Source organism: Callithrix jacchus, chromosome 4 (assembly GCF_049354715.1).
Source record: "Callithrix jacchus isolate 240 chromosome 4, calJac240_pri, whole genome shotgun sequence".
Lineage (NCBI taxonomy): Eukaryota > Metazoa > Chordata > Mammalia > Primates > Cebidae > Callithrix > Callithrix jacchus.
The window spans coordinates 19,067,337-19,088,394 of record NC_133505.1 but is presented as its reverse complement, the minus strand read 5'-3'; the positions used below and the strand labels follow the sequence as shown (position 1 = coordinate 19,088,394).

General features: G+C 39.6%; 1 protein-coding gene and 1 long non-coding RNA gene across 3 annotated transcripts in view; one reads left to right on the top strand and one right to left on the bottom strand.

Annotated features, from left to right (window-relative positions):
• Positions 1 to 10,813, bottom strand: part of LOC144582035 (uncharacterized) — a 60,236-nt gene extending 49,423 nt beyond the window's left edge. For both annotated transcript variants that reach the window (XR_013533758.1, XR_013533759.1), the window contains exon 1: positions 10,674 to 10,813. This is a non-coding gene — a long non-coding RNA (uncharacterized LOC144582035). The remainder of the gene's footprint in view (positions 1 to 10,673) is intronic.
• A 299-nt stretch (positions 10,814 to 11,112) lies between these two features.
• TMEM170B (transmembrane protein 170B) overlaps positions 11,113 to 21,058 on the top strand; it is a 43,572-nt gene continuing 33,626 nt past the window's right edge. Inside the window, exon 1 of the mRNA XM_002746226.7 lies at positions 11,113 to 11,778. Within this exon, the coding sequence (XP_002746272.1) occupies positions 11,682 to 11,778 (97 nt within the window). The 5' untranslated portion in view covers positions 11,113 to 11,681. The remainder of the gene's footprint in view (positions 11,779 to 21,058) is intronic.

Here is a 21,058-nt window from a genome sequence, read left to right as displayed (position 1 = left end):
GATACAGGACCATAAAGGAGGCAGCTAATCTATAACAAAGATCAGTGATTGGAAGGGATGATCTGGGCTCTGGTCTCTATTAGTCATTTACAGAACAAGATCAATGAGGAAGAGAGTTAAGCTATAATCCAAGAAGCAGAATTGCAAACATGTGACATGACTCAGTCTCCAGGGCTTACCTTCTCTGTTGGCATACTAAATTTAGAGGGTTCAAAAATGTTATTTTCTTTTATAAGCTCTATACCACGGAAATTCAAAGGGGATTCCAGCTGGGGGGCTCTGTGTCTGTTCTATGCACTCTTTCAAGAACCCAGGCTGATACTGGTGTTGACATCTTTGATACGTGTCTTTAAAAAATACTGGAGTGTCACCATTCCAATGAGTCAGAAAAGTAATGAGTATGGAGCAACAGTTATAAGAGGTTTTGATATGCCAAGCATGGAAGTGGCTCACATAATATTTAGACACATTCCAAGGCCGTACTTCACTGCAAGGGTGGCTGGGAAATGTATCAGGTTGCATGCCCAGGAAGAAGAGATTTTAGTGAACAGTGAATATCTCTGCTTCAAAAGTCATTCAACAAGCAGATCTAAAGTTCCTGTAAGTTTTGAGCCTCAGAAGTCTTATTAAAACAAGGGGCAGGCCGGGTGCGGTAGCTCACGCCTGTCATCCCAGCACATTGGAGGCCGAGGCAGGCAGATCACGAGGTCAGGAGATCGAGACCATCCTGGCCAACATGGTGAAACCCTATCTCCACTACAAAGACAAAAAAATTAGTTGGGTGTGGTGGTGCACACCTGTAGTCCCAGCTACTTGGAAGGCTGAGGCAGGAGAATTGCTTGAACCCAGCAGCTGGAAATTGCAGTGAGTGGAGATCGTGCCATTGCACTGCAGGCTCGGCGACAGTGTGAGACTCTGTCTCAAAAAAAAAGTAGGGGGAGGCAAACTGAAGAAGTAATGGTTAAATTTTGGGGATTTGGATTCAGACAGTGTTGGGCTAGGTGACCTTGAAAGGTTACTGGCTACTCAGAGCCACAATTTCCTTATTTGAAAAGTGAAGCTAATACCAGCACACCCTTAAAAGGGTGTTGTGAGGGTTAACAGTTTATAGACTGGCATACGAAAGATAGAAAGAGTTAAATAAATGATAGTTTTGAAGCTGTTCCTGACAACTCTACTTCTCATTTCAAAGCTTCTTTCAATAATAGGAGGGTGGTACCTTCTGCTGAACATACTATATAACCCAGGTGTCTTTAAATCTCCTGAATTTCTCAGATGGTTAATTGTGTGTGTTAAATACAATTATGGGCCAGGCATGGTGGCTCACGCCTGTAATCCCAGAACTTTGGGAGGCCAAGGCAGGAGGATCACCTGAGGCCAAAAGTTCGAGACCAACATGACCAACATAGAGAAACCCCATCTCTACTAAAAATACAAAATTAGCCGGGCATGGTGGTGGGCACCTGTAATCCCAACTACTCAGGAGACTGAGGCAGGAGAATTGCTTGAATCCGGGAGGTGGAGGTTGAGGTGAGTCAAGATCGTGTCATTGCACTCCAGCCTGAGCAACAAGAGTGAAACTCCATCTCAAAAAAAAAAAAAAAAAAAAAAGAACTATGGTTAATTTTATGTGTCAATGGGACTGGGCCATGGAATGCCCAGTTATTTGGTCAAACATTATTTGGGATGTTTCTGGGAGGCTGTTTTTAGGTGAGAGTAATATTTACATTGGTGGACGAAATAAAGCAGACTGCCCTCCCTAACGTGGGTGGGCCTCATCCAACCAGCTAAAGACCTAAATAGAATAAAAAGGCTCCCCCAAGTAAGGGAAGAATTCTTGTCTAACTGCCTTTGAACTGAAACACTGGCTCTCCTGGTTCTCAGGCCTCCAGTCTCAGACTGGAACTATACCATTGACTCTTTTGGGTTGCCGGCTTGCCAGCTCACCCTGCAGATCCTCTGACTTGTCAGCCTCCATAATCACGTGAGCTAATTGCTCATAATAAATGTCCTTCTATACATATGCAACCGATTGGTTCTGTTTCTCTGGGGGAACCGTACTAATACTCTTTCCCTAACTAGAACACTGCATACAGCTGGGAGCCCGTGAAGCCCATTTTCTTACCGATATTTTGTGAATGGTCTAGGTTTTGGAGCAGAATAGGGCTATTTTTAATGGGCATTTGTCACTAAACTTGCATCTCTCCTGTATTCTCAATTTTATCACTTACTTCTCTTGATACTGCACTGTTTCCACCCTACATTAAATTCTTTCTTCATGACCAAATATCACTTTCCACACTTTTACTAAAGGAAACAGTGTTATGGCACAGGAAGGGCAGGTAACTCCCAGGCAGCATGGATTGAAGTGGCTGGGTGCCAGAACTGGGGGGAGACCTTTCACTGATCACACGTCCTATCATGAGAGTTTTGAGTCATGTGACCTCATCACACTAAAAAAAATAGTGGGAAAGAGGTAGATTCTTGCTCATCAAGAGAATCCTTCATAAGTTCTTTTTGCCTGTTCTTTAAAATAAATAATTATTTAGAAGATTGTCAATCCTGGCATGTGTATACATATGTTACAGACCTGTACGTTCTGCACATGTACCCAAGAGCTTAAAGTATAATAATAAATAAAAAATAATAATAATAAATTGCCATTCCCATACAGTTCTAAAAAAAACTAATAATATTTAAATGTTACAGTAATAAAAACTAGTATTCATTGAATATTTACTGCTCTAGACTCCACTCGAAGCACTTAAATACTAAATACTTTGATCCTCAAAATAGCTCAAGGAAATATTATAATTAAATACATACTATCTATAATTAATAACATATACATAGAATATTAGTGTTCACACTTTACAGAGGAGAAAACTGAAAGTTACAGAGGTTAAGTAACTCACTAAATGTTGAATGTTCACACCTGGCAAAGCAATAAAATCAGGATTAAAACTTAGGTAGTTTAGCTGCAGAGATAAGAAGTAGAAAAAAATGTATACTCTGTTATAATCTGATGGAGAAGGGGAGGAAGAGCAGGCTGTAAGGAAGTGGAGTTATATAATTTTAGGATTGTTGAGCGTGAATGGTCACTAGATACATTCTAAACAGAGGATGAAGGGTATATTAGTTATGGTGGTAGAGATTACCATAAAAATATAAAAACAAAACCAATCCTTTCAAATTATAAGGAACACATAAACAAAGCAAAGGAAACACGAACCATACCCATAAAATGTCCCATTGTAGCCCTGGTTCCAGCCCTAGACCGTGAGAATGGCATGTACTCAGAGCTTGACATCTTCCTCAGCCTCCGGTATGAAATGAGAAGACCTGTGGAGTTCTCTAGGCGGAATCAAGCAGACCCCAGCCGAACAGCAATCAACCTGCAGTCTTCATGCTGCACAAGCAAGAAATACGATTTGCTGTTTAAGCCAATGAGATTTGAGATTTCTTTGTTATGCAGCATGGGCTACTAAAACCTCACATACAGCCTATGACAGACCTTGTGGACAAAAATAGGTAAGACTATAGTAGACCTTTAGTAACAATTAATATGGTAGAGCTTATTCATGTATACCAACACTATTTCCTAAAAGCAGAAAGTACACTTTGTGTATGTGTGTGCTCACTTACCAAAATTAGCCTATGCTGGGCCAGAAAAAGGAAAAAACATTCAGTAAGTTCCAAGAAGTAGGACTAGTAAACTAAATTGTAATTAAACTATCATTAGATGTAGTGAACTCTGAGTTTCTCTTCAAAGAATCAGTATGTCAGTATGTTCATCTCTCTTATTCTTTTTTTTTTGAGATGGAGTCTCGCTCTTGTGGCCCAAGCTGGAGTGCAATGGCGTGATCTCAGGTCACTGCAACCTCCATCTCCTGGGTTCAAGTGATTCTCCTGCTTCAGCCTCCCGAGTAGCTGGGATTACAGGCATGCGCCACCATACCTGGACAATTTTTGTATTTCTAGTAGAGACAGGGTTTCTCTATGTTGGTCAGGTTGGTCTCGAACTCTCAAACTCAGGTGATCCACCCGCCTCAGCCTCCCAAAGTGCTAGGATTACAGGTGTGAGCCACCAAGCCCGGCCCACTCTCTTATTCTTTAATTATCTACTTTGAAGTTTAACTTCCTTGTAGTTCCAGTAAACAACTTTTCCCACCAGTTCTAATCAGTAGTTCACATTTGTTACCCTGGACCCCTGCTCCATCCTGACTCATCCCAGTCTTCTGCTCCAGTCACTTGCCCTGGTTACCTGCTTTGACCTGAGTCGCCCTTGGTCACCCGCTCTGACCTGTCCCGTAACTGTCCTTCCCATCAAACTACCCACCCTGCCACTCCAGCTCATACCTCTGCTTTCTTTAAAATACCCAATCGGAATTAGCTTAGACTGTGTGGTCTAACCTTAGCCAATAGGGGAATGACACAACAATAGGAGCTACCTGCATCAGGAATAAGAACTCCTTCCTCTCCCTTGTCCAGGTGTGTGCTCACCATTGCTCCATCTGAGACACAACTTTTATAGACGTAAACTGCCTTGTTGAAGAAATATATATTCAAGTGCTGTTTCTTTTGTGGCACTGATAATTTACATACAGCACTATCAATTGCTAACAAATATAGAACCCTGTCGCACTGGAAGCTAAAATTTTTTAAAGAAACTCGTATAAATAACTTCAAAATAGAAATCAAAACTAAAATAGCAGAATTTCTAAAAGACAACCAATATTAAATGTTAATAAGACACTACATGTCAAAAGCTATGCGACACAACTAAAGAAGTGCTCAAGATTGTAAATTCAATCTTGAATACTTATATTAAGAAACAAGAAAGAATAAAAACAAGTGAATCAAGCAGCTAACATAAAATTAAAAAAATAACAGCAAAACAATCCAAGGAAAAGCAGAAGAAACTAATAATGATAAAGCAAAAAAAAAAAAAAAAAAAAAGCTAAAGTAGTATACTGAAAAATGGGAAACTGATTAATGAGCCTAAGACCTAATTAACTGGGAAAAATATAAAATGATTAACAAATATAATTAAGATAAAATAATATAAAATTAATTCACAAAATAATGTACTGGAGAAGTTACAAATTGTGAGAGGTATTAACACTGCACTTAATTTTAAAAAATTGTATCAGATAGATAAAAATAGATCAAAATGAAAAACTATAAAAAGGAACTAAGAAGATTAAAAAAAACTTGACGGACCACCAATCACTATGTAAACAAAAATACTAAATGGCAAAAGTTGTCAAAGAGCTGCCTTCCCCAAAGTATTGAAAACATTTTCACAGTTGAATTTGATAAAATATTTAAGAAAAATATAAATCCAAATAAGGAAAGAGTCCTAATTATTTTTTATGAATCCAAACGCAACACAACTGAGAGAAAACTCAATTAAATAGAGAAAACCCCAGATCGTTCTCACTAATAATACTGATGACAAAATTCTAACAAACAATGAAGATACAGTATTAAGTAGCATATAAAAAATAATAAAAGATCATGATCAAATGGCATTAATTACAGAAATTCAAAGAAAGTGTATTAGGATATATATTAATATAATTCACTGTGATCAAAGAAAAAAGTAACATGGTCATATCTGTAGATTAAGAAACGACCTATTCAATAATCTGTCAAAATCACAATTCTTAAGAGAACAAGAGTAGCTTAAGTCTTTTCAATTTCTCCTAAATTTATTTATAAATTTAACATGGGCCGGGCGCAGTGGCTCAAGCCTGTAATCCCAGCACTTTGGGAGGCCAAGGCAGGTGGATCACGAGGTCAAGAGATGGAGACCATCCTGATCAACATGGTGAAACCCTGTCTCTACTAAAAACACAAAAAATTAGCTGGGCATGGTGGTGCGTGCCTGTAATCCCAGCTACTCAGGAGGCTGAGGCAGGAGAATTTCCTGAACCCAGGAGGCGGAGGTTGCAGTGAGCCGAGATGGCACCATTGCACTCCAGCCTGGGTAACAAGAGCGAAACTCCGCCTCAAAAAAAAAAAAAAATTTAACATGATTCCAATTCACATATAACCAGTCCAGCCTGGGCAACATAGTGTGACCCCATCTCTACAAGAAAAAAAGATGGCTCACACCTGTAGTCATAGCTACTTGGAGGCTGAGGCAGGAGTCTGAAGCTACAGTGAGCCATGATCATGCCACTGCACTCCAGCCTGAGTGACAGAGAGAGACTCTGTCACGCAGAGTCTCATTTTTAATAAAATAAAATAAAACCAGTAATATTTTTAGAATTAGAAAGCTAATTTTAAAGTTCATCTGGAATAATACACATTTGAGATTAATCAAAAACATGAGAAAAGAGAGTACGAAAGAAGGACACTTAACACATATTATACAGTTAAAGCAAATAAAAATAGTGTGGTGCCATCACATAAACAGATAGATGTAACAGAAAGTCCAGAAATACGCCTAAGTATATGTAGGAATTTTGTTCATGCTACATCGGATATTTTAGGTCAGTGGAAAAATGATCAATTATTCAATAAATGTTTTGAGACGATTAGATCACCATCTAGAAAAAAATCAGGATCTCTATCAAACTCTTTCCATTAAAAAAATTCCAGGTGGACTAAAGGTGCAAACAAGAAAAAAATCTACAATATTTCTAGAAAAAAAGTATAGGATACTTTAAAAAAAATCAAATCTGAGAAAAGGGAAGACATCTTTAAAGCATAATGGAAGCCTCAGATACTGTAAGAGAATAGATTGACAATGTAAATATCAGAAATTTCTTCATGACAAGAAAACTTCTGCTGAAGTTAAAAGACAACTGACAAACTAGAAAAGAAATACATAATATGTATCACAGTGGTTAATCTGTTAAACATATAAAAGCTCCTACGCATAACATTTTTTACAATATAAATTATCCAGAAGAAATATGAGCAAATGGTAGAAAAAAAATCCCTAGAAAAGCTCACCCAAATGTCCCTACACACAATTAAAAAATACCTCACTTAAAATCAGTGAAATACCATTTTCACCATTTTGTTCTTGGCATACCATGTTTTCTTATGTTTAGCTTAATAATTAAATAATTTTTAAGAATTTATTGTGAGTTACGTATTGTTATCTTCAGGTGGTGTTTAATCAACCCATTATTTTATGTTGTTTTTTGTTGAGACGGAGTTTCGCTCGTGTTACCCAGGCCGAAGTGCAATGGTGCAATCTCGGCTCACCGCAATCTCCACCTCCTGGGTTCAGGCAATTCTCCTGCCTCAGCCTCCTGAGTAGCTGGGATTACAGGCATGCGCCACCGTGCCCAGCTAATTTTTTGTATTTTTAGTAGAGACGGGGTTTCACCAAGTTGACCAGGATGGTCTCGATTTCTTGACCTCGTGATCCACCCGCCTCGGCCTCCCAAAGTGCTGGGATTACAGGCTTGAGCCACCGCGCCCGGGCCTATTTTACGTTTTTTTTAATGTGTGGCTTTCTATCTGCAATATGACCAGGCTGGATGCAGGGTACTTCTTAGACAAGGATTTTGAGGGAAAACTGAATCTCACATGTTAACAATGCAGGATCATGAGTATGCGTGTCTGTGTGTCTGTGTGTGTGTGCGTGTGTGTATGTGTGTGTGTGTGTGTGAGTGATTTTAGCAGAATCTTTGTCTTCTTACTCTCACATTCAGACTTTAGGTGGGGTTGGAGCCCCCGCATAGAGTCCGTACTGGGGCACTGCCTAGTGGAGCTGTGAGAAGAGTGCCAGTGTCCTTCAGAGTCTACCAGGATGGTAGATCCACTGAGAGCATGCACCGTGCACCTGGAAAAGGTGCAGACGCTCAACACCAGCCTATGCAAGCATCCAAGGGGGTGGGGGTGGGGGCTATACCCTGCAAAGGCCACAGGAGCAGAGCTGCTTAAGACCAATGGAACCCACTCTTGCATCAGTGTGACTTGGATGTGAGACATGGAGTCAAAGATCATCTGGGAACTTTAAGATTTGATTGCTCCGCTAGATTTTGGACTTCCATGGGGCCTGTAGTTCCTTTGCTTTAGCTAACGTCTCCCATTTGGAATGGCTGTGTTTATCCAATACCCCCAGCGTATCTAGGAAGTAACTAACTTGCTTTTGATTTTACAGGCTCATAGGCAGAAGGGACTTGCCTTGTTTCAGGTGAGACTGGACTGTGGACTTTTGAGATAATGCTGAAAAATGAGTTAAGATGTTGGGGGACTGTTGGGAAGGCATGATTACTTTTGAAATGTGAGGACGTGAGATTTGGCAGGGGCCAGGGGAGGAATAATATAGTTTGGCTCTGCATGGTTTTATCAGCTGTTTCTTCTTTTACATCTTCCTCATTCTCTCTGCCTGCTACCACTGTGTAAGTTGGGACTTGTTCCTCCTCTCCTTCCACCATGATTGTGAGGCTTCCCCAGCCACATGGAACTGTAAGTCCAATTAAACCTCTTTCTTTATAAATTGCCCAGCTTGGGTATGTCTTTATCTGCAGTGTGAAAATGGACTAATACAGTAAATTGGTACCAGTAAAGTGGGGCACAGCTGAAAAGATACCTGAAAATGTTTTTCTCAAAGGATCAATATCATTTTATATTTTAATTGATTTTAAAAGCTTTCCTCTAGGTTGTCTCTGGAAGACAGTTTTTAAAATGACTAAGGCTAATGGGTGCTCCCTCACTTATGTGTGAAAAATAATTTTGGTTTATGAATTACATTTGTGAATTGTTTCACACTGAAGGGCACAGAGCTGAAAAGAAACTTTTGGATTCACTTGGGGTGTTCCCTGATTTCCAGCAGGGATGTGACTAAACCATTCCTGAATTGGTGTATTAATTCAATATCAAAAATCTGTGGAAAACAAATTCCAAAACTTTCATTTGTACTAATTCCGTTTTGGGTTTCATAAATCTGGCTGTTGGGAAAATGTCCAATTCCCTTGAAGATACAGGCTTCCAACACAGCCAGTACCCTTACCTTTATCAAGGTAAACCTAAGTTAAATAGCCTAGAGAGTAGGGATCTCATCTTCAAATCTTACAGATAACACCTTTCACAGAACATTACAGACAGTAGATGCCAAATAAATGTAGACACCAATTAAACTGAACTGAAGAGCAGGGGAAATGTTGTTGGGTAGCAAAGAGAATCACTGGCTTGAGGCTTCATTTCTGTGTCTCTCTCATTTCCTGACATGAACACTTGGATTCTGTTAAAAACATTTATTCAGAACAAGAACAATGCTGACTTTTCTATGAAGATCATTCAGTGATTCATTCAACAAATATTTATGGTGCATGTGCCAGGCACTGTCCCAGGTTCTGAATATTTTCACTGCATGTTACTATGTTTTAAATAATAATGTGCAATCCTAAGAACGTAAACTAACTAAAGGTTTCTAATGTGAGAGTTTAGTGAGCTCCTGCTTAGAGGGTGTACTGTGAACTCTTCGCTGAATGTGGTCACATTCCCTAACATCACTAATTATGTAACACCAAGTCCCTTAAGAATATCATTAGGTAACCTGCACTTCCTCATCCAGAATCTCCAAGTTAGGGAGTTAATAGTGGGGTAATAAAGATAATGTCGTTGCTAGAAAGAATAATAGACCAAGAATTCAGAAACTGAGCTCTGAAGTGCAGTCATCTCTGTCCAAAGTCACTTAATTCACAGAATTCGTTTCCCTATCTGTAAGATAAATAAATTAGAAAAATGTTAAAGCCTCTTTTATGTTTGATATTCTGTAATCTTAATAGATCTAATTAAATCTAAATTCTAGGAGGAAGATAAACTTTGCATTATGAGTTTTGGCTCAATTCTTATTAATAGTGCAAAAATTTCTTTTTCTTGTGTTGTGACATCAAAAGGAAAATACAAATAAACGAGGAAATAAATGTGTATATGTAAATATTATTTTAAAGTGGTATACATGTAAATATTATTTTAAGGCCAAGAGCACCATTTCACAGGTAATTCAACCCTTCAGTGCTTTGCCAAATATACTTTATGATTTAGCTACAGCAGGTATTTCTTCACTTCTCTTTGTAAATTTTTCTTTAACCAGATAGCAGAGGGGTTGGAAAAGGGCGGAAAGGCTGGCTAGTGCATACATACTTTACTGCTAAAACTTAAATTTTTATTTTGTAAAGTAAAAAGGTTTCAAATTTCGAGGAGTTTAACTTGTAGTTGGATTTTAGATGCTCCTCTGTCTAACGCTGGACATGAAGAAAAACAGCGAAGCATAGGGAGAGAGATCTAGTTTAAGTCCGAGAGAAAAAAATAACAGACAAAATTAGATAAAAGAATACTATCACAAAAAACAGGTGGGGCTAGAGCTGGCGATGGCCTTGAGGATTAGGACACCTGCCGAGCCTAAAGTAAACAGGTGATGGCAGGACCGGGAACCCTGGGAGGCCCAAGTTCTTGCAGCAGGAAGAGGCACTGGCAGAATAATAACGCGGGTGTATTTGTGTTTTAGGTATTTTAATATGCATTCTGCAAGTAAGTGACCTATCTAGGTGATTTGATTCACGCTCAGAAAAAAAAAAACGCAAATACATTTATCTAAATGTTGAGATATTTACACCTTTAAAAAAGTTATACGTAAGCATCTTTACCAAAAGCATTACATTTTAAGGCAAAAATCTGAACTGTCACAGCATCCACCTCACCGAGTTCAGCAGCCCCCTCCGTGGGTCAGGGCTGCTCCTCCAGCGCCGGCGCCCGCACCGCCCACACCGCCCGCACCGCGCGCACCCAGCAGCGCCGGGGCGAGGGCTCCCAGTCTTCAGGTCTCCCAGGGCGCGCGCCTAGGGTCCGGGGGTGGGGGGCGTGGAGGCGGTTCCCTTGGAGCACCCAATCAGCAGCAAGGCCCGGCGGTGGCGCCAGTGACGTAGGCCTCACTTCCCTCCGCCCCACTGCGGGCCGACGCTAGGGGCCGTCAGCCACGCGCGCTGGAGCGCGAGCGGAGAGCTAGAAGAAGGGCTTTGGGGCCGACCGGCTGTCGGAGGGCGGCGGGTCGCGGGGAGCGGGGGAGTGGGCATGCGCAACGGCTCCGGGGCGGGCAGGGGAGGAGGGGCCGGGTTGAGAGGCGCGCGCGCGCGCGCGCACGAGTGACCCGCCGGCGGCTGCGGGTGGAGGGGGCGGTTCCTCGAGTGTCGGCGACCCGAAGGCGGGTAGGCGGGCGGCAGGTGCCGCCGCAGCCTCCGGCCGGTCCCGCGCCTCTTGGTCCTCCGGCGGCGATGAGCTGGGCTCCGTTGGGGGCTGCACCTGCCGGCTGCCCGTCAGCACCGGCCTCCCGGCGTGACCTCGGCCTCCTCGCGTGTCCGGCCCCCGCGGCGCGGCGCTGCCCCTGAGAGGGAGCGGTGGCGGCCTCCTTCGCCCCGAGTCCTCGCTCGGGGGCCGCGCGGGGACGGCGCCCGGCCCCCTCCCCACCCTCCTCCCTTCGCCGTCCTCAATGTCTCCCCGGCGGGGAGGGGGCTGCCTGGGAGACACGCTGAGCGGCCCCCCAACGGAGGCCCTCCCGCGGCAGCAGGAGCAGCGCCCGGCCCGGCGCCCCGCAGCCTCCACCGGCGGCGGCGGCCTGGAGGAGCCGCGCACCCGCCGCCGCCCCCCGAGCCTCGCAGCTGCCGCCGCCGCCCGGCCCCCGAGGAGAGGGAGGCGGGCGCCCCTCGGGGAAGATGAAGGCGGAGGGGGGCGACCACTCCATGATCAACCTGTCGGTGCAGCAGGTCCTGAGCCTCTGGGCCCACGGGACGGTGCTGAGGAACCTCACGGGTAATTGACGCGCCTGGGCTGGGGACGGGAATGCGGTCCGCTCCTCTCCCGTCTTCTCCCTCCCGAGGAGGGGACGCGCTCCGCCGCCCCACCCCCGTGCGCGCCCCGCTCGGAGCTCCAGGTCCTGGCGAGGAAGGTGTTAATGGGAGCCACTCTGCGCGTGTCCCGGGGACGCCGGAGCCCACCACCCCCTTCCCTGAGTCGCCGGGGGAGCATCTGCGGCCCCCGCTCCTGCCCTGCACTGGGAGAGCTCCCGGCGGTGACCGGGCCTCTGTAGTACGCGCAGAGTAGCTTTAGTGCTGAGACTTGAGCGCAGTTCGCTTTTATTCCATTACCCTCCTCCCCTCCCCCTTCCACACACACAGCGCTTCTTGCTATTTACATCTTTTTCTAATTTAGCTCTTTTTCTTTCTGGCAAATCTCAAGCCAAATGTAGGACCTAAAATCACGGCCCACAATGGTCGATTTGCTTTTCAACCGTTAATTTTTTGGGTGATACAGATAACTGAGTAGATTATAGTGGGTCAGGGGCTGAGCTAAGGTCTAGTGCAGTCTAAGCATGTTAGCTTCACATATCTCCTTCCCCTCCCATTTCCTTTTGTCTGTCTGTCTCTTTCCCTCAGGCCTCCAGCTGCTGCTTCTGAGACATTTGATACTTTTATGTATTTCCTTTCATTTATTAAGGCTGTCAGGAATTGGCCTTTAACATCAATTTCTATTTGTGAAAGAGACCGATAATACACATAATATTTTAATTCAATATATAGATTTGCTTTGTGAAGAAACTTCTGGTTTTGTTATTGGAAATGCTTACATTATACTTTGAGTTCTGAATTTACAAATTATTCTCTAAAGTAGAATTTACGGGAAAGAGATCAGTTGCGATTTGGTGACTCCTCAGTGCCTGCTTTTCAGAGGACAAAATCTTAATATACTCAGGATTTAATTCTCGAAAATATGTAAGGCAGTTAATTTCAATAGAACATTAGTATTTCAAAATGCATTTTGTCAAACTGCTTAAGAGTGTTACGAGTATTTTACAAATATAACTTGTGTTTATATATATATAACATATAAAGTCTGGCATGGTATAGAATACAGACATTCATAGAATAAAATTTTATGGAATTATATATCACAAAAACAACTTTTAAGAACACTGGTTTCCTTGAATGGAAACTATACATTTAAAGTAGATTCTGGATTGCTTCATGCTGTCCTCACTTTTAAGGCCGTGGTTATTTAACTTGAAACAGACTGACTTTTACATGTTGATTGCCAGTAAGGAAGATATTGTTAGAGGTTCTGGAAAACTAGATGGACATAAAGACCATCTCATGATTCAATTGAATTTAGAGGTAGACTGCTTTATCTTACTTACAATTTTGCATTTATCCACTGTTTGGTATTTGAACTGTACCAATTTTTGTTGAAGTGAAATGAAAAGTAGGGACTTAACGTATATTTGTGCCTTAGAATACTGCAGGTTTGGTTTCAGACCACCGCAATAAAGCAAATATTGCAATAATATGAGTCACATGAATTTTTTTGGTATCTTAGTGTATATCTAAGTTGGATTTTACATGTCTTTAAATGTGCAATAGCATTTACATGAAATGTTGAAAAAAAAGTACAGACTTCTTAAATTTAAGAATAAAAAACTTTATTTACTTTATTTCAGCAATAAAGTATTTTTAAATAAAGGTCTGTACTTTTTTAAGACCAAAAGTACTTGGTAGATTTCAGACAAAAAGTACAGACCTTAATTTAAAAATACTTTATTGCTGAAAAATGCTAAAGATCATCTGAGCCTTCAGCAAGGTCATTATCTTTTTTCTGACAGAGGGTCTTGTCTCTATATTGATGGCTGCTGACTGATCAAGGTGGTGATTGCTGGAGATTGAGATGCAGTTTCTTGAAACAACAACGAAGTCTGCCACTAAGGAAGAGCAATAGACTCTTCCTTTCATGAAAGAGTTCTCTGTATCATGTGATGCTATTTGATAGCATTTCACCCACAGTAGAACTTTCAGAATTGGAGTCAGTCGTTTCAAACCCTGCTGCTGCTTTATCAACTGAGTCAATGTAGTAGTCTAAATCCTTTATTGTCATTTCAATGGTGTTCACATAATCTTTACCCAGAGTAGATTCCATCTCAAGAAACCACTTTCTTTGCTCATCCCTAAGATGTAACTTGTCATCCATTCAAACTTTATCATGAGATTGCAGCAATTCAATCACATCTTCATGCTTCATTTCTAATTCTAGTCCTCTTGCTATTTCCACCACACCTGTGGTTACTTCCTCCACTGAAGTGTTGATCCCCTCAAAGTCATCCATGAAGGGTGGAATCAACTGCTTTCCAACTCCTATGAAAGTTGGTATTTTTACCTCATGAGTCACGAATGTTCTTAATGGCATGTAGAATGGTGACTCCTCTCCAGAAGGTTTTTCAGTTTCCTTTGCCCAGATCCATCAAAAGAATCACTATCTCTGGCAGTTTTAGCCCTCTTACACAGTGTATATCTTAAATAATATGACTAGAAAGGCAAAATTACTCTTTGATCCACGGTCTGTAGAATGGATGTTGTGTTAGCAGGCATGAAAACAACATTGATCTACTTGGACATGTCCATCACAGCTCTTGGTTGACCAGGTACATTGTCAATGGAGAATAATATTCATTAAAATGAAAGGAATCTTTTTTTCTGAGCAGTTCTTAACAGTGGGCTTCACATATTCAATAGGCCATGCTATAAACTAATGTACTGTCATCCAGGCTTTTTTGTTTCATTTACAGAGTGCAGGTAGAATAGATTTAGCATAATTCTCAAGGGCGCCAGAATGGTAAATGAGCATTGGCTTTAATATAAAGTCACCAGCTGCATTAGCTCCTAAGAAGAGTCACCCTGTCCTTTGAAGCTTTGAAGTGAGGCATTGACTTCTCTCTAGCTGTGCAAGTCCTAAATGGCATCTTCTTCTGCTACATCTATATGGAATGTATAGATGTATCAGGCTGTTTCATCTATATGGAATATCTGTTTGAGGTAGCCATCTTCATCAGTTAGCTAGAACTTCTGGATAATTTGTGCTTCTACATCAGCATTTGCTGCTTCCCCTTGCACTTTTATGTTATGGAGGTGTCTTTTTGTTAAACCTCATGAACCGTCTACTAGTATCAAACTTTCTTTTGCAGCTTCCTCTTATCTTAGCCTTCATGAAATTGGAGAGTTTTGGGGCCTTTCTCTGGATTAGGCTTTGGCATAAGGGAATGTTGTAGCTGGTTTCGTCTTTTATTTAGACCACTCAAACTTTCTCTATATCAGAAATTGGTCTGTTTTGCTTTCTTATCATTTGTGTGTTCACTAGTGTAATACTTTTAATTTCCTTTAAGAACTTTTCTTTGCTTTCACAACTTGGCTGTTTGGTGCAAGAGGCCTAGCTTTTAGTCCAGCTTATCTTTGGACATGCCTTCCTCACTAAGCTTTATCATCTCTAGCACTTAATTTAAAGTGAAATATCTGACTCTTCCTTTCACTTGAACTTAGAGGCTAATGTATGGTTATTAATTGGCCTGATTTCAATATTGTTGTATCTCAGGGAATAAGGAAGCCCAAGGAGAGGAAGAGTCTGGGGAATGGCTGGTTGGTGGAGCAGTGAGAACACACACAAGTTCTCCTGCCTTACATACTGATTAAGTTCCCTGCCTTATATGGATGCGGTTTGTTGCAACCCCAAACAATTATAATGGTAACATCAAAGATCACTTATCACAGATCACCATAACAGATACAGTAATAAAATTTGCAATATTGTAAGAATTACCAGAACGTGACACAAAGGGAGCACATGCTGTTAGAAAAATGGTATTGATAGACTTGCTTGACACAGAATTGCCTCAGACTTACCATTTGTAAAAATCAAAATAAGGTGAATATAGTAAAGCAAGGTATGCCTGTAGATGTTAATGACTGGCTTAGCTCATCGAAGGGATTTTAAAGAAAGTTAGCTTTGGGAGTCATAAAGTAAATGTAAATGTAACTTAATTCCTGACCAGCTTCAATAGTATTTTTAAATAAGTGAGATTCCAATTATTATAATTGCCTCCAGTTTCACAAATCAACCATTAAGATGATAATAGTAGTTATCCAGGATTAGCTTAGATTGTCTTTCAGTATGATCTTCATACTTGCCAGTTGCTCATTGGACCTTGCCATTTCATAAAGGATATGCCAAACATCCTAAACTAGGACTGAAGTGGGACTGAGGAACATGGGAGCCTCTACTAGGAAATAACTACTGTCTGAATATGTAAAATTCTAGGTGTCAGGGTAAAAATGCAGAAAGAAACAGATTAGACATAATGTTTCACTAGTGGTTGAGTGTGCCACATATTAGGAACCACATCTCTTCTCAACAGTGACAGTCTGTAAAGGATAATATTCTGGATGGGATTAATTGTGGCCCTCTCCATGCCAGTGACCTTAGTGATCTGTATGTATCTTAATCATTAGTCAACAGATGCTACCTACAGTGCGATTTACAACGTAGTCTACTAAAAAGAGGCAAGTGAACACAACTTGTAAAGCATCTCTCATTTGTTGAATGGCTGGATGTGTTAGATACTTTAGATATATTATTTCTATCTTCAGAATAACTCTTCAAAGTACATTTAAAAGGAAACTCAGGTAAATTAAAGTGTCCCAAATCTTGTAGCTGATAATGACTGAGTTGGGCTTTAGACCCAAGTCTTTGCCACTAGACTCCTTTCTTCTTTACCATGCTATGTCAACTACTTCCTCCTTATTTTCTTCAAGCAAAATTAATTTCTTGCTTTATCTTGTTACTTCTGCTGTTTGTACATACTTTTATTATGTTTTTTTAGTGACATAATTTGTATTTGTCTCATCTAGACTCTGAGATTTTTGAGTGTCAGTCCATTGTCTCACCTTTGAATTCCTGTACCCTAGGATTATGGTACCTGACACATAGTAAATGACAAATACATGTTTATTGAGGTGAATTTTAAAAATTTTAACAGTTGCATGATTTAAACATTCTATATTGCATTGTTTCTCAGCTGCGTCTCTTGGAGTGAATATGCTGTTAAAGAGGAATGAAGTGTTTAAGCAACTTGTAAACATAATTGTTATACATACCTTTGAAACATCCAAATGCTTTATTGAGTGTAGTTTTCTGTGCTGGGTACAGTGCTTTCATGTATTTTGTTTAATCTTTTCAACAATCCTGAGAGAGATTATTGTTCTCATTTTACAGATTCAGATATTGAAGCAAAGAATAACTTGCTTAGATCTGATAGCGAATAATCGAAAAAGTCACTATCTTTTTTCATAATATGATAACATATACTGTTAAGTCAGAAGGCATTTTTGTCATCAGCATAAAATTAGAAATGAAACTAATAGAAAGGAGCATTGTGTAGAACCAGGCCTACTTGGATTTAAGAAATAACTATGTGAAGGATTTGCACAAATTTGCTTAGTAGGCATTCTGGTTAAGTAAATACCAATTGAAAGGGAAATAGGCTCTCACTAGTGTTTTTTTCCCATGTGCAAAGAAAGAGATGTGATGTGATTCTTCATTTTGTGTATTATCCCCATAGGTGAAGTGGGAAAATACACTGAACTTTTATCTTAGAGACTGACCTCTAGAAAATAGTCTTTAAAATGCAATAAAAAATTAAAAAAAAAAAAGAAAATAGTCTTGTTTATGTATTACTTTGATAAAAATAAATTCTTAAAAAGTAATGAGAACTACGAACATCTTAATATTTTAGAGCCAGAACTACTTCATTTTAGAAATATTGAAATATCACTCCATCAGTGAAATGACGTGGCTGAGATCAGTTCTTTAATGAGAGAGACAGGGCTAAACCAGGGTATCCTGGCCCTTAGTTTTCTGCCTTTCCTTTTTATCCTACATAGCTTATTAACTCAGGCAGGTTGACAGAGAGTAAATCTACAGTACAGGTTGAACATTCCTAATCTGAAATTTTGAAATTCAAAATGCTCCAAAATCCTAAAGTTTTTGAGCACCAACATGACACTCAAAGGAAATACTAGAGCATTTCAGATTTCAGATTTTCAGATTAGGGATGCTGAACCAGTAAATAGCATGAAAATATTCCAAAATCTGAAGTCTGAAATCCTGTTCTCAAGCATTTCAGACAAGGGATATTCAGCCTATACTTAAGATTACCCTGGTAAGTATTTGCATCAGCGAGCCTGAAGATACATGAATGGAACTAATATGTCCAGGAGATAAAATATACTGGAATATATAATATATTGGGGTTTCTAAAATTTTAAGTTGCCATTGCCTTTGTAAAAGCTAGTGATCCATATTTATCATCTATCCAGTTTTAGAACTCCTACCAAGTTCAGCCTGCTATTTATTTCCTCCACCTTGAAAGACATTTGTATGGGGATTCCACATAGAGCAGATTAATCCCTAGAAACCCCATATCTGTCACTTAATAACCACTGCTCAAGTTTCTTTCTGTATATATCACTTCTTAAAGTGTGTGTTTTTCACAGGATTCCTACATTGTTTAACTGTATCAGTTATATGCTTCTGAAGTAGAGAGAGAAATGGCTTCCTTACTTTCTCAAATAGATTTTCTTTCTTTGAATATGTTCTAAATTCCCAACCCCCAGTCTAAAATGACAGTCAATATTGTTTATATTCTTTCAGTTTTTTAGGTAACTTGACTCTTAAAAAACCTACAATTAAATGTATCCTTTTGCTTTACTTTTATTTTCTTTAACTATTTTGACTTCCATCTTAGTGTTCTGACCCAAATTTAGTTGCTAAGAGTTTAGGGAAGAATTTTTATTTAGAAAAGGGCAGGTTCTGTAAACCCCAGTGTAAATGCAAAAGTTGGCTGGTGTTAGGAAGGGGATAATTGGTCCCTGGGAAAAAGATGAGGGGTGCTTCACGCTGGTCTCTCAGTGTCAGGGGCAAATGTGTGGGCAGGTGTTCCTCTCTTTCTATTGGTTATAAGCATTGGGAGGCTGGAAATTCAACCCGGGATGAAGGTTCAAAGGCTTTTCTGTGTGTGTGTGTGTGTGTGTGTGTAATAGTAAGTAGTAGTAGTAATATTGTTTAGTCAAGGGAAATATGTTCCAAATCCCCCAGTGGATGCCTGAAACCATGGATATTTCTGAACTCCGTATATACAGTCATGTGCCACATAACTTTCCAATTAAAGAAGGACCTCATATGTTGATGCTCCCATAAGATCATAATGGAACTAAAAAATTCCTATCACCTACTGAGATCGTGGCTATCCTAATGTCATAGTGTAACACGTTACTCACATATTGCCTGTTCTATAAAAGAAGAGCATATATAATTATGTACAGTACATAATATTTGATAACATGGCTGTTACTGGTTTATAGATTTACTATACTAGACTTTTGATTATTATTTTAGAAGGTACCCCTACTTATGAAAAAAAAAAAGAAAAACTGTAAAACAGCCTCAGGAAGATCCTTCAGGAGGAATTCCAGAAGAAGGCATTGTTACTTTAGGAGATGACAGCTCCCTGCCTGTCACTGCCCCTGAAGACTTTCCATGGGACAAGGTGTGGAGGTAGAAGACAGTGATACTGATGACCCTGACCCTGTATAGGCCTAGGCTAATATGTATGTTTGGGTCTTAGTTTTTAACAATTATTTTTTTAATTTTAGAAGTAGAAAAAAGCCTATAAAATAAGAATATATTTTTCATATAGCTGTACAGTAAATTTTGTTTTAAGCTAAGTATTATTAGAAAAGCATTAAAAAGTTAGAAAACTTTAAAGTTTGTAAAGTAGAAAAGTTATAGTAAGCTAAGGTTAATTATTGAAGAACAAAAAGTATTTTAAAAATAAGTTTTGTGTCGCCTGTATATAGTGTTTGTAAAGCCTGTAGTAGTATACGGTAATGTCCTAGGCTTTCAGATTCACTCACAGTTTCACCCGGAGCAACTTCCAGGCTTGCAAGCTCTATTCATGATAACTTCCTCATACAGATGTCCTAATTTTTCATCTTTACTGCCATATTTTTACTGTGCCTTTTTAATATTTAGAGACAAAAATACTTCCCATTGTGTTACAGTTGCCTACAGTATTCAGTAAAGTCACATGGTTATACAGGTTTGTTGCCTAGGAGCAGTAGGCTATGCCATGTAGCCTAAATATAATATATGTTAGGCTGTACCATCTAGGTGCGTGTAAGTACATGCTATAACGTTTGCGCATAATGAAATGGCCTAATGACACATTTTTCAGAATGTATCCCCATCATTAAGTAACACATGTCTGTACTGTGTTTTTTCCTACACATGCATACCTGTGATAAAGTTTAACTTAGAAGTTAGGCACAGTCAGAGATTAACAACAACAATAATGAAATAGAACAATTATACAAATATACTATCATAAAAGTTATATGAATATGGTCTCTTGCTCTCAAAATATTGTATCATACTATTCATCTATTTTCAGACAACAGTCCATAGTGGGTAACTGAAATTGTGGAAGGTGAAACTGCAGATAAGCAGGGAGATAAGCATAGATATATGTGCATGTATATATTTATATATTTTCTTATTTTTTAGGATATGTATACGCACACATATACATATATATACTACATTATAGTTCTCTTTTAGGCATTACAGTTGCTAAGCCATTTTAGTTTTAATATTTAGTGTCAGTCAAAAGAAAAAAAGAAAAGAAAGTAAATATTTAGTATATATATTTGGAATTGTTGACATTCAGACTGGTATCGTCAGCACCTTGCTTCAGTAGTGCTCCCAAGCAGGCATGCTTCTCTTGGGGTTATTCTGTGTACTAGCTTACTATTAGGTTGAGTTCCTCTTTCTAAATGCTCCATTTTAGGAGGTGAGTTTAGGTAGATAAAGTTACTTCTAATGTCTACTTAGAGTTATTTATGTTTTATAAATATAGCCCTAAAGATATATACAACTTTTCAGTCTTTATGCCAGACCTCCATTTTACTTAAAAAAAAAAAAAAATGTGAAAAGTCCTTACCCTTGATGGTACAGAGTCAACAAGTGCCAGTATGATATGTCCTTCATAGGATTTAACTTCTTTGGAGGCTTACCTGTATATCTTATTGAGAATGAAGATGCTATAATTTTTAAGAAATCAAAATTCTCATTAGGTTTTTTTTAACCATTTGTCATTAATTAAACTTTTTATTTTCTTAATTTCTGTCCCATTACTTTTGAATTATAAATTCATATCCTC